General features: G+C 37.3%; 1 protein-coding gene across 2 annotated transcripts in view; it reads right to left on the bottom strand.

Annotated features, from left to right (window-relative positions):
* The window catches only part of KLHL15 (kelch like family member 15), a 34,465-nt gene that overhangs the window by 14,153 nt on the left and 7,514 nt on the right, over window positions 1–12,798 (bottom strand). For both annotated transcript variants that reach the window (XM_082718260.1, XM_082718259.1), the window contains exon 2: window positions 6,866–7,577. In XM_082718260.1, the coding sequence (XP_082574386.1) occupies window positions 6,866–7,570 (705 nt within the window). In that variant the 5' untranslated portion in view covers window positions 7,571–7,577. The remainder of the gene's footprint in view (window positions 1–6,865; window positions 7,578–12,798) is intronic.

Raw genomic sequence — 12,798 nt, 5'->3', positions numbered from 1 at the left:
TTTACATAGATGCAACCGTACCCATACAGTGTCATTACAAGTGGTCCGCGCCTCAATTAACTGGAATATTACACCATCCAAGTGTGACATTAAGGACAATCAATTTACTTATGTGTCACACAGTACACTGTTAATGCCATCTACATCACCTATGCTAACAGAGAAAATATTTGGAAGATTATCAGTGTTTTGTGAAGACCAGTTCTGAGAGCTAACATTCTTCAGTATCCAAGGTATACTGGGACACTTAATTTATAATCCTTGAATTCTTTCCCTCTCAAGGTGAGCACTAGACACCTTACCCCCATTTTAACATGTAGCTTTTAAAGCCACAAATTCTGCACCTTAAGTTAAAGCCTTTTTTAAAAAAGGTATTAGGAAGTTCTTCTGTAGCATGTTTTATTCTGATACTAGGATTAATTTTTACTAATAATGAAGCTGGTTTTTTTTCAGCAGACTATCAAAATTATCTCAAAGTTGTAAAAGTTTCTATAACAAGCTTTCATAAAATGCAGATACAGTTTTTAAATCCAAATATATTCTCAGTAAAAGAGAACTTTTTTCTCACTAAAACATTAGCTTTGCTCTTTAAAAGTTACATAAACCCCAATTTGGGGCCATATGATGAATTACACTTAATACATGAGGAAAAAAGCACACTAGGGAACCTATCACAAGCTAGTTTATAAAACATTAAGAATAAAGCAGAATACATCTTTATAATCTGCTCCCTTACTGAACAGCCAGTGAAAAACCAACTGTAAAAGCCTAATTATAAGCTGAACAAATGTGTTATTTTTAATCTTTACAGGACTGAAAGATTTTCCTTCCTTTTGAAAAACTGGAAGATTTTATGATTAATACAATTTCTAAGGGGAATTACTGGCACACTCTTACCTTATGCATATTTATGATATTGAAGATGCCCTAGGTTCAAAAATATTAAAATGTCACTGTACTAAATAACCAACATATGGGTATGTAAATGAATAATTTAACAATTTTGCTAAGAAGATCTTTTCTATACAAAAAAAGTACAATAGCATTTTGTCAAATATACATTTACTTCATAAAATGTTTTCAATAAAGCAGTAATTGTTTTTTTAAAAACCAAAAAACCAAAGAAAGCAAGGTTTAAACTATTTAAATCTTCCCATCACTGAAATTCAGAATGACAAATGTCAGGCCTTATCTCTGTTAACAGACGCAAAGACCCTCAGAGCTAGTAAAAAACAAAAAACAAAAACGCCACAGACGTTTGTCAGTAAAAACTGAAAATGAAGTCTATTTTAAACACCCACTACAGAGGGGACCTGGGTGGCTCAGTCAGTTAAGCTTCTGCCTTTGGCTCAGGTCATGAGCCCAGGGTCCTGGGATTGAGCTGAGCATCGGGCTCCCTGCTCAGCCAGAGATCCTGCTTCTCCCTCTCCTTGTCACTCCCACTGCCTCTACTCATCCTCTCTGTAAAATAAATAAAATCTTAAAAAAACAATCCACTAGAGATAAAAGGAATCCTAAGACCTCTTCAACAACTATATTAAAAGGACAAGATCCTTAAAATTTATTTCTTCGAAATAAATTGTACATTTAAAATTTCCTTGAAATTCTTAAAATTTCTTTGAAATAAATTTAAAATTTAAAATTTAATTTCTTTGATAATACATCGAAATCCCCAGAATTGGGCTTACACATCTGGAAGCTTCCCACACCTTGTGCTTTTTTCAGTGCCATTAAATTTCTCTGGCTATATTTTGTTCATGCAAACAAACTGAATTTTCATGACTATCTAATAACTTCTAAATGACCCAAGCTGGGCCAGAACACCTTATATATGTCAGATTGTGCCTCAAAAGCTCTACACAAAGGTTGAGGCTACAGGTTAGTTCCCTTTAACAGATTAAAAAACAGGCTCAGAGAAGTGCCTGGGTGGCTCAGTGGGTTAAAGCCTCTGTCTTCGGCTCAGGTCATGATCCCAGGGTCCTGGGATCATGGGGATCCCATGGGGATCTCTGCATGGGGATCTCTGCTCAGCAGGGAGCCTGCCTCCCCCTCTCTCTCTGCCTGCTTCTCTGCCTACTTGTGATCTCTGTCTAATAAATAAATAAAATCTTAAAAAACAACAACAAAAAAAACAGGCTCAGAAAGGTTAGGAATCTTATTCCAGAACAAGTGGCACTGCTCAGAGTGGAACCCAGGTCTGCTCACTTCCTGGTCCAAGGGCTTCCTACGATGGCTGCTAGAGCAGGAAGGGAGAGGACCGTGAGGTGCAGAAGCGTGCGCTTAACCCCGGTGGCTTCTAAGGAACTCAGTGAGGAAATCTGGAAGCCATGATCTCTCTGGTGATGGTCCCACAGAGTACTCAGTACAAAAGTTAAGACCATCTGTTTTCAGCTGGGGAAAAAAGTAGAGGATGAGGGAGAAAGATACTACAGAAGCATCAACTCAAAGATTGCAGCATCGCTGGAGGACAAGACTCAGGTCCCCGCAACGAAAAGGGCTATTCCCTGATGAGAGGCGGAAGGCCCCGTTCCCTCACTACGAAGCTTCTGTTCAGATGTGTTCATTACCACCAAAGAAAGAATTAAAGTCCACACAGGTTCCTTCCACCAAGCTTTGTTCACTTGCTTTTTATTTTCCTAAGGCCAGGGTCGGGATCCTGACAAAGAGATGCTACATTCAAGTTAACCTCATCAGCCACGCTAAAGAATAGGTAGGTAGGTAAGCTCATTCAACATTAGAGTGTGCAGAACATCTTAAAAGGCTGAGAAACCAGGAAAAGGGTCTAATATGTGAGAAAGACTGTTTACCATATTCTTGTTCACAGAGTTTCTGATGAACAACTCACTCCTTGAACTTCTAGAGCAGCGCTTGCAGAAGAAATATAAAGAGCCACAAATGTGAGCCACTGATTACTTGTACACTTTCTGGTAGCCACATTTAAGAAAGTACAAAGGTGAAGTTGATTTTATGAGACTGACGCACTACTTACTGCACTAACGAGGCACCTGAAGTTGATTTTAATAATGTGTTTCATTTTACCCAGTATACCCAAAATATCAGTTCAAGCTATGATCAATATAAAAATGAGTAATGAGGTTATTTACACCCTTTTTGTCATCCTAATAAAATCTCAATTCAGACTTGCCACATCTCAAGTATTCAGTAGCCACAAGCAGTAACCCTACTGAACAATGCAGTTCTAGGGTCATAGCTATACACTAATTTTTTATTAGAAAGCAATCTTTTAATCTTGACTTCAGCTAGTTTTAATCCCATCAAACTGAGTGGAAAGGCTCTCCATTTTTTTTTAAAGGAGGGAAATTTTAAGAATCTAAAAGAAATCTAATAATACTATGAATAAGATTCTTGATTACCTTAGTCATAGGATCAGGCTACTTAGTCTCCTAAGGAAAAAAAAATGGTAAATTCTAAGTTTGATTAGAGCTGCTAAGTGCCAAGACCTCTTTGGCATTACAACAACATTGCCCTGTAACTGTTCCTGAAAAAACACAATGCTGAGAAGTAGATGTGTTAACAGGACACATAAGGAAAAGAGGAACTAAGTTAACACCAACACAAAGAAATAATCTGACAAATCCAGAATGTGGGACAGACTAAGACAATCAGAGATCTGACCTTTCTCAAAAATAAAAAAAAAAGTGCAGGACAGTTTTAGATTAAGATTAGACAGATGTGATAATCAAAAGCAATACATAAATAATGACTAGATTCTAGCGCACTTTGAGAAATGGGAAAATTTGAATATGGACTAGCTATCACATGATATTATTGTTGATTAACCTAAGTGGAATGGCACTGAATTTGGGTAGGGCAGTTCTGGAACCTAGGTGACAGCTACAGAGTTATGTTATACTATTCTTCCATCTTTTTCATGTTTGAACATCCTCATCATAAACAAGAAAAAAGAGAGAGAGTTCCAGATTCAAAGGGAGACACAACAATCCAATATGCTATATGAACCTTGATTAAATCCTTTAAAAAAAAAACAGCTTAAAAAAAAGACATTTAGGGAACAAGTGAGAAAAATCACAAAATGAAGAGCCTATTACATGACATTAAGGAATTATTGTTAATTTCAACAATGGTATTATGGTTATGTCGAATTTCCTCACTCTTGGGAGATGAGCTGCTCGCTCGAGCAGTTAGGGATGAAGTGTCATAATGTCTACAACATTCTCTGAAATGGTTTTACACAGCTAAAGCCAAGGCGGCAAAATGATAACAGTCTTAACCTAAAGGATATGTTTATGGGTGATCATTCCACTATTCTTTCAGACACTTAATGTTTAGAAAGTCATAGGAAGTTTTAATAATTTAAAGCTAAAAATAAAATGTGCCTATCAATATTCTGTTTTTCTAAATTTCAGCAAATAGGATAAAACCACAAATCAAAACTGCCTACGCTTTTCCCTATGTAGATTCTCATACTAAAAAAGGACCAGCACAGATGTAACATGTCTTTATTTCTGTGCCCTTTCTGGCAGTGTGCATATATAATGGATATTAAAATGGCTTTGTTTGAGACCTGCAGCACACTAAGTAAAGGAAAAATGGATGGGCCCTCTTTTCAAGGGAGCTCAAAATAGTATGGTGCAAAATAGTTCAAATTCTTATTTCCCAACCCAATTTTCCATTTAAGTTTGGTTTATGAAGTTTTATTTCTAGAGATAAGCTCTCAAAAATGTTTCTCAACATTCAGAAAGCCAATGTATGTTAACAATGTATGTTAAACTCTATTGGAAGTAAAATAGAAGAGAAAGCCACAGAGTACTATGATAAGCAGTAACTCTCATATATCACTAAGACAAGAATCACTGACTACTTTCCATTGATCTTACCAGTATTACTAAAATAAAACTGAAAGATTTCTAAATTACAAAAAAAACAAAGCTCCCTCTTTGGCCAGGGCCTTATGAAGTTTTCCTTAGAAATTAACTCAAGAAGGAAGCCTTAACATTTTTATTCTGAGGAGATCTACCCAATCCTGGGCCAGTGGTGAATAATCACATCCTATGCTACAGAAGCAAACAAAATCCATCAGAAGGTACATGAGATGTTTCATGTAATTTACAAAACTACCCAATGGTATTAACTTTCATTTCAGCCACTGTCACTACTGACCACCTTGAACTGGTAATTAGAACATAAAAAGGCTCAGCACTCAGCAATTAAAAATCATTTACTGCTAACAATTATCCATTATATTGTCCCACAGAAGGAGAAATTTTATTTCTTATTTCACCAGTACTTCCATCTATGGAATGGGAGAGCATTTGCATTTAGTGCATAAAGACAAAACAGAATTCCCCAGAGAAAGAGAACAATAAAAACATTAGTAAGGAAAAAAATCGTTATCAGAGACAAATGATTGACATAGTTGACGTGGGGCCGATTATCACCCAACAAAAAGTAATTAAGCAATGTATTCTTTAGTTTCAGTTATTTCTGCCAGAACCAGTGCATTCTGAGAATAAAGATAAAATCCCATAAAGTTGGGTTCTCTATTAAAAGTATAAGTTAATGGGGCGCCTGGGTGGCTCAGTGGGTTAAGCCTCTGCCTTCGGCTCAGGTCATGATCCCAGGGGCCTGGGATCGAGTCCCGCATTGGGCTCTCTGCTCAGCAGGGAGCCTGCTTCTCCTCATCTCTCTGTCTGTCTGTCTCTCTGCCTATTTGTGATCTCTCTCTCTGTCAAATAAATAAATAAAATCTTAAAAAAAAAAAAAAAGTATAAGTTAATGATATTTCACAGCATTTCGGGGGGGGGGGGAGCATGCCAGACTGCTGAGTGTTATCTGCAGGGGCAAATCTGTTTATTTTTCAAACGGTGTAAACAACCCTCCTTTGCAAATATTATATTTTTATCACCACGTGTGGTAACTAAAGCTAAAGAACTATTTAACATGAAGGGTGTTGAACCAAAGCTTTAAGTGTGCTTTCTAGAAAGAGGAAAAGATGCAAGAGGTAAACAGAGCCCCAGAGGTAACCGTATGATTAGAAACCAATTAAGTTAAGCAATTACTGAAACTGCTTTCTCTCCTTTTGGCAAGAAAAGATCATAAGTGAAGACTCTGATATAAAAATGAAAGATGCTTGCGTGCAAAAAGGGCAAGGCTGTTTTGGAGAAAGACTATTTTTCAAACAACAGAACTGTTACATGGTAAAATGTGCACAGGGCTGTTTGATCAAGGTTGACAGAGGATTTATAGTCTATTTAGTTAGAAATGCCAAAACAATGGTTTTAGACATAAACATGTTTTCATGGTTAAATTTAGTTAGTATTCATAGTGAAACGGGAAAAACAGAACTACTTAAGCGTAGGGAAGAAACAACTAGGTAAGGGTAGAGAAGCATCACCACTAGGGCCTATTGCTTTTCAAGAACTATTTTATGTTTACTCACTACATTTTAGAGGAATACAAAACTACATTAATGTACATCATTCAAAACTACAAAAACTCCTCTCAACTCTAATTTCTGCATGTTTACTTAAATTAATTTTTAAAAACGGAGCTAACCTGACCCAATTCAGATTTAATTACTTTGTGAAAAGAAAGAAAAGCTAAAGCAAACTCGGAATATTTTGGATTAAATAATTATGCTTCAACTTTAAAAGTACTTTTAAAACAAAACTACTCTACTTACCTACCTGGTTCTTCTTTCCCCCACAAAATGTGTTTTTAAAAACCTAAATGTACAAGCTACAACACATTAGACTGCTTATCCACTAACTATTCTTATAAACTATTCTTTTTAGCTCCTGACCAAGCCTGGGAATCTGACCTATAAAGACATACTGCCTCAACTAAATGGTGAGTCCTGTCTGTTGCTTTCAAATGCACTAACCTTCTCAAAAACACTGGATGGGGTCATCAAACAAAACCTGATGTTCTGAATGATGGTATCGGTATGTCTCCAGCGTCTTCTATCATGCCGCAGCCAAGACTGCACAGCCTCGTACAGCTCTATCTCTGGGAACCTGCTCAGATGATCATTATCCAAATAAGACATGAGCTTCTCAAAGCTCAGATAAGACAGGAAGTCAGGTCTGGACATGAGTGGCACAAAGTTGTCTAGCAGAAAGGCGTCCAACTTCTCCCTGACTCCCTCGATGTTTACACCAAAATCATCTAAGAGTCTCATAATTTCTGCACAATTTTCTAAGCAGATTTTTGCTAATAGAAAAGAGCAGCAGAACTTCACCACTTCTATAAGTTGAACATACATGGCAGCCTGAAGGATCTCATGAACTGTATTCATACTCAGTTCTATAGTTCCATAATACATAAATTGAAGGACGTGGCTGAAACCAGTAGCAGTTAGACCTTTTAAATGAATTTTGTCCTGATCTCGCTCCCTCATGTCTGCAGTAAACATAATTCTGAAGTAATCACTCTGGGTGGCCAAGAGTGCTTTATGGGCCTGGAACTGATGATCTTCAATAACCAGAGTGACATCAAGAAGCAATCCCTCCTCATACAGTGCTCTGAACCCGGCAGAGACACTGGTGTCATGGATGGAGGAACAGAATCCTTCCACGTCCCCTGCCATGAATCACCTGGAAAAAAGGTAATCAAAGAAAACTGTGTTAATCATTTCCATGCATTATTAACTTAAGAGCTTAAACAATTTTTCATAATTATCTCAATTCCACTGCCTAAGTCTTAAATGTACAAGCCCTTTGGGAGAAGACAACCTAAAGGTTTACAGGCTAATGTTTGTGGCTTCCCTACCTGGGGAAAAAGTCTATTACGTATCGATCAAACGATTGTAAATTGTTAACTCACAAATAATATATGCCTAGCCCACTGATTTTACACTGTTCACCAAATATATTTCATTATCTCCCCAAATTATCAACACAAAAAGGATTTGTCAGCCAAATGCTAAATTATGAGAAAAAGCAACAAAAAAGAAATTAACCCAAAAAGTACCACTGTTGACCTTGAAAAAACCTAGGAACTTACCCAAAGGAAATAATCAGATAAATATGCCAAACTGTACACACATGATTTTTCTTTCTAGCCTTACTTATAATAAAAAACTGGAAAATATTCAAAAGCCCAACAACAGAGTATATGAAGTAAATGTGGTATAGTTCTCTAATGGAGTACTGTAACAACTAAAAACGATGGCAGAAATCTACCTATTCTGACAAAGGATGTTTATTAGGTACTGTTACATGAAAAAGCAATGAAGCAGACAACTGCAGTTTACTTGGTGCATTTTCCAAAATTAAATACACACATGTATGTTGAGATAAGAAAACGTCTGGAGGAACAGATACCAAAATGATATCCTCGGGTAGTAAGATTTCAAGAAACTGAGATTTACCCCCTTCTCTTTTTTACTTACTTCATTAACCTTATTGTAAAAAAAACAATGATCACATGTTATTTATATATTTAAAATATAAATATGTAAATTTTTGAAAGGAATGAAAGCACATTTTTGCATATCAGAGAAATGAAGCCAAGAGAATGGAATGATAATTAGATCTTCTAGGGCAGAATAAACTAATTGAGTTTATTAGACAGTTTCTGAAGCAAAGTAATTTTCTCCTTTTCACACGACTACTCTCCTTTCCACCCTGCCGGCCAGGCCAAGGGCCACTTATCTTCTCCTCTCATCCTTCCCAGCTCCGGGGCCTCCTCCCATCCCCAATTCCCTCCCTACCCTTTTCCTCTGTGCCCTGTGGAACCTTGGGTCAGAGTAAACAAACTCCCCTACCAGCTCCTGCTGGTCGCAAAGTTTTCTCCACAGTCTGATTTAAACATACAAAAAAATCCTCTTCTGTAGCTTATTAAGCCTCCCTTCTAAGCCTTCTTTTAGGTTTCTACTGTCCTTTTTCTAAAACATGGCCTTTCGCTCAGATAAAAATCTATCTTCTACTGCTCCTTGTCACTGATCACATACCCACATCCTCACCAATGACTCTCGCCCCCATGTTCATGGACAACCTTGGCATCCGGCTAAGGCTCCTGTTCTCCACCTTTTCAATGCTCACATAAGATCACTCGTACAAAACCCACAAAGTCTAACTTCCCTGGCCACCTCAACTCCTACAACCTCCCCCCTTACTCCATTTTAAAACCGTGTTCCCCTACCTGCTAGAGCGCACCACAATCTAAAACCGGTTACCATCTAAAATCTCAACTGTCAACTTTTCATTCTGGCTTAACCTTCATCTCTTTTCACTTGGCCTATCAATCCCAAACTTTGCTTTCTGTCCTTCTCCTGCATAGACCTTCTAGTATCCGACCCAATCTCCCAAGTGCTTTCCTTTCCGGTCTCCCCCACTCTATCACCATTACCTCCTCCTTTGCTTGCCATAAGAGCGTCTCGGTGTGTGCCAGGCATTGTGGTAGGCATGGAGGTATGTGTCTTTCGGGAATCCCTCCCGCACCCTGGATTTGGCAGAGGCCTCCGATGTGGCAATGAAAAGGCAGCTTCCATGGCCATGCTAAAAGCACTACTTCTCCACCCTAGTGAGTAAGCTATCACTGTATTTTTCTACTTTGTTTCATCAATATGTTATCTGTGACACCCTATGTTTAATTTCTTGACCTATTAACCCATTGATTCAGCAGTTATCCCAGTCTAAAGTCATCTTTAAAAAAATCCTTTGTTACTCAGCAAGAAAAATGTCTGAAAGGATAATAGAACATAATGTTAAAAACAGTTATCTCAGGATGGTAGAATATTAAGCAGTTCTAATTTGTTCCCTTTTGCTAAATTGTGTTTTCTAATCTCCCTGCCACAAAAGTGTACTATTGTTTTTGAAATTTCATTTCTAAAAATCTCATTTTAAAAACTGAAATTTCATTTTAAAAATTAAAGGTTTAAAATAAAATTTTTTTTTTTAAATTGAAGGTTTAAAAAAAACCCTTTAATTGCCAAATCCAATGATTAGATACAGGCCCCTATTTCTCAGAATCCTTCTGCAGTATGACTTCCTCCCTTGGCTCATCACTTGCTCTGTTTCAGGATACTATTTCCCCAATTGTCTTTCTATTCCTGGGCTCCTTACTTCTGAAATCTCCTTCCTGGACTCATGTTTCTGGAATGAACACTGGTGTCCCCCCAGACTTCTGTTCTCAGACCTTTTCTCTTCTCATCTAAACACTGTGTCTCCTTAAATGACTTCATTTAAACCCAGGGTTTCTCCTATTACCCACCTCTACCCATACCTTGACCACCTCTGTCCCAGTGGTGAATGGTCCGCTAGATACTTAGTGCCCCCCCAACTGGGATCTCAAAATCATCATGTCTAAAAATAGTCATAATTCTACCCTCTCCCAATCAGTTCTTTCTTCTGTATTCCCCATCTTACCAAGAGGCATCCTAGGTGCTCTTGTCCCAGTTTGTCCCTAACTTACCTTCAAGTGTTACTGATTAAATGACATAGTATGTTTACTTACCTAAGGCAGCAAAATATGCATAAGGTGAAATTATTATCAAGTTTTTTTTTATTAGTACTCCATTAATTCAAAAGCTATACTTTCATTTCGGAAAGGCAGAACACAAGAGGGCTGTTTATCATTTGGAAAAGAGATATAAAATATTTTAGACTCTGCAAGCAATGCTTGGCAGAACAACTTTACTAATACATTCAAGATTAAAGTAAGCTACTAGGATTTTTTTTCCTGAATTATTTTTTAAAGGTAAAATTAGAATTAGAGCTTAGAATTTTCCAAGTGATATGAGGCATCTGTACACAACTGACCACTGGGAACAAAAGGAACATCATACAGTGTGGTATCTGAATAATCAAACATTATGGTTAATAGAGGACTACTCACATCACATTAACGATCAATTTTCAGAATAACTGGAATTAAAAAAACACAGTAAGTTAAACCGATAAAATATTTGATATTTCATTATCTTTCTCAGGATCACCAATTAGCACTCTAACATCAGTCAAGATATTGGTCACATTTAATGAAGATTCAGCAGTACAAGACTGGACATTAGCATTCATATACTTGAGAGTAGACTACTTTGTCTTTTATTAATCTGTTATTTTGATAGTGCCTAAAATACCATATATTTCACTCCTTGTCAAAGTGACCCTCTCTATTCAACAGCTGTCACTATCAGATTAGGTCTCAAACAGCTTATCATTCACCTTTCTGAAAAAGGTTCCATCTAAAGGAAATTTTTAAAAAGAGATACTATGCTGCAGTAAACATAGAGGTACATAGATCTTTTTGAATTCATGCTTTCAGTTTTCTTTGGGTAAATACCCAGAAGTGGAATTACTGGGTCATATGGTAATTCTATTTTTAATTTTTTGCAAAACCCCCATACTGTTTTCCACAATGGCTGTACCAATCTGCAATAGCCAAAATATGGAAGCAACCTAAGTGTCTAATGACTGATGAATGGATAAAGAATGTGGAGTTATACATAATACATACACAGAACACACACACACACACACACACACACACGGAATAATACTCAGCCATAAAAAAAGAAAAAAAGAAATCTTGCCATTTGCAACAAGATGGATGGACCTAGAGAGTATAATGCCAAGTAAAGTAAGTTAGAAAGACAGATATCATATGATTTCACTAATATGCAGAATTTTAAAAACAAATGAACAAGGAAAAAGAGACAACAGACTCTTAAACACAGAGAACAAACTGGTGGTTGCCAGAGGGGAAGCTGGTGGGGGGAATGGGTGAAAAAAAGAGGATGAAGAGTACACTTCTCTTGATGAACACTGAGAAATGTATAAAATTGTTCAATCACTATATTGTATACCTGAAACCAATATACACCTATATGTTAATGGTACTTGAATTAAAAAAAAATTTTTTTAAAGGAGAAACCATGCTTTCTCAAAAGCAGCAATCTAGGTTCCAGATACTTACTATGGCAGAATCATCACAGGGCAAAGAAGCAAGGGGGGGGGGGGAGGAGAATGACTGGTAAACTGGGAGTCAAAAGATCCTAAAAATACAGCACCCATTCGTATTCCTCTGGGCACCCAGCCCACTAAGGGGGACTCCAAGTAGGCCAGCTTCCCTGCTGTGATCCTGTCCAGTCACATAAGGTCAGATTGGGGTGGGAAACAGGCATCAAGATGAACTCTCTCTTGTCAAGAATTTAGAAAAGGGGAAAAGAGAGGCACACCGACCGTGTATGACTAGGACTAGAAGATGTCGAAGAGCAGCTGTGGGCACCAACTTCTGTTTGCCATGCTGGCTTGGCTATCAGAGAAAGCCAGTGAACTGAGAAAGAAGAATAAAGCGAAGACAAGAGGACAGGGAGTGCTCCCCAACGCCCTCATTTTGCCCGCTGCTATTCCTGTCCCCGGATTCTAAAAGAAATCCTTCCATGCTTAGAATAAATTCCAATTTTACTACCTTAGGTGGGTTTTTTCCTTCGTATTATAATCATGATCCCTGACTAATGTGTTTTAGAACAGAAATTCTATACTTTAAGTTACTCAAACCTTCTTGGTCTTATATGTGTACATCTAAAACTGAGAACATTAAACATGATGAATTCAAAATTTTGTCATAAAACTCTCACTTATTCTCCTCCAGAGGTATAATGCACTTAATGCGGGCATGCAGACTAAATAAACTATAGTTATTTCTCAAGTCTTAGCAATGCGCATTTGTCAAATTTACTTGATCTAAATTGACTCTTAAAACTAATTTGTGGTAGCTGGAACATATCAGTTAACTTTTTTTCTACATGAAAAAGCTTGGTGCATCTATCAATAAGACTAACAGCTTTAGAGCAGCAAAAGTATTTTACAT

The sequence above is a fragment of the Mustela nivalis genome (assembly GCF_964662115.1).
Source record: "Mustela nivalis genome assembly, chromosome: X".
Taxonomy (NCBI): domain Eukaryota; kingdom Metazoa; phylum Chordata; class Mammalia; order Carnivora; family Mustelidae; genus Mustela; species Mustela nivalis.
This window is presented reverse-complemented; position numbering and strand designations above follow the sequence as displayed.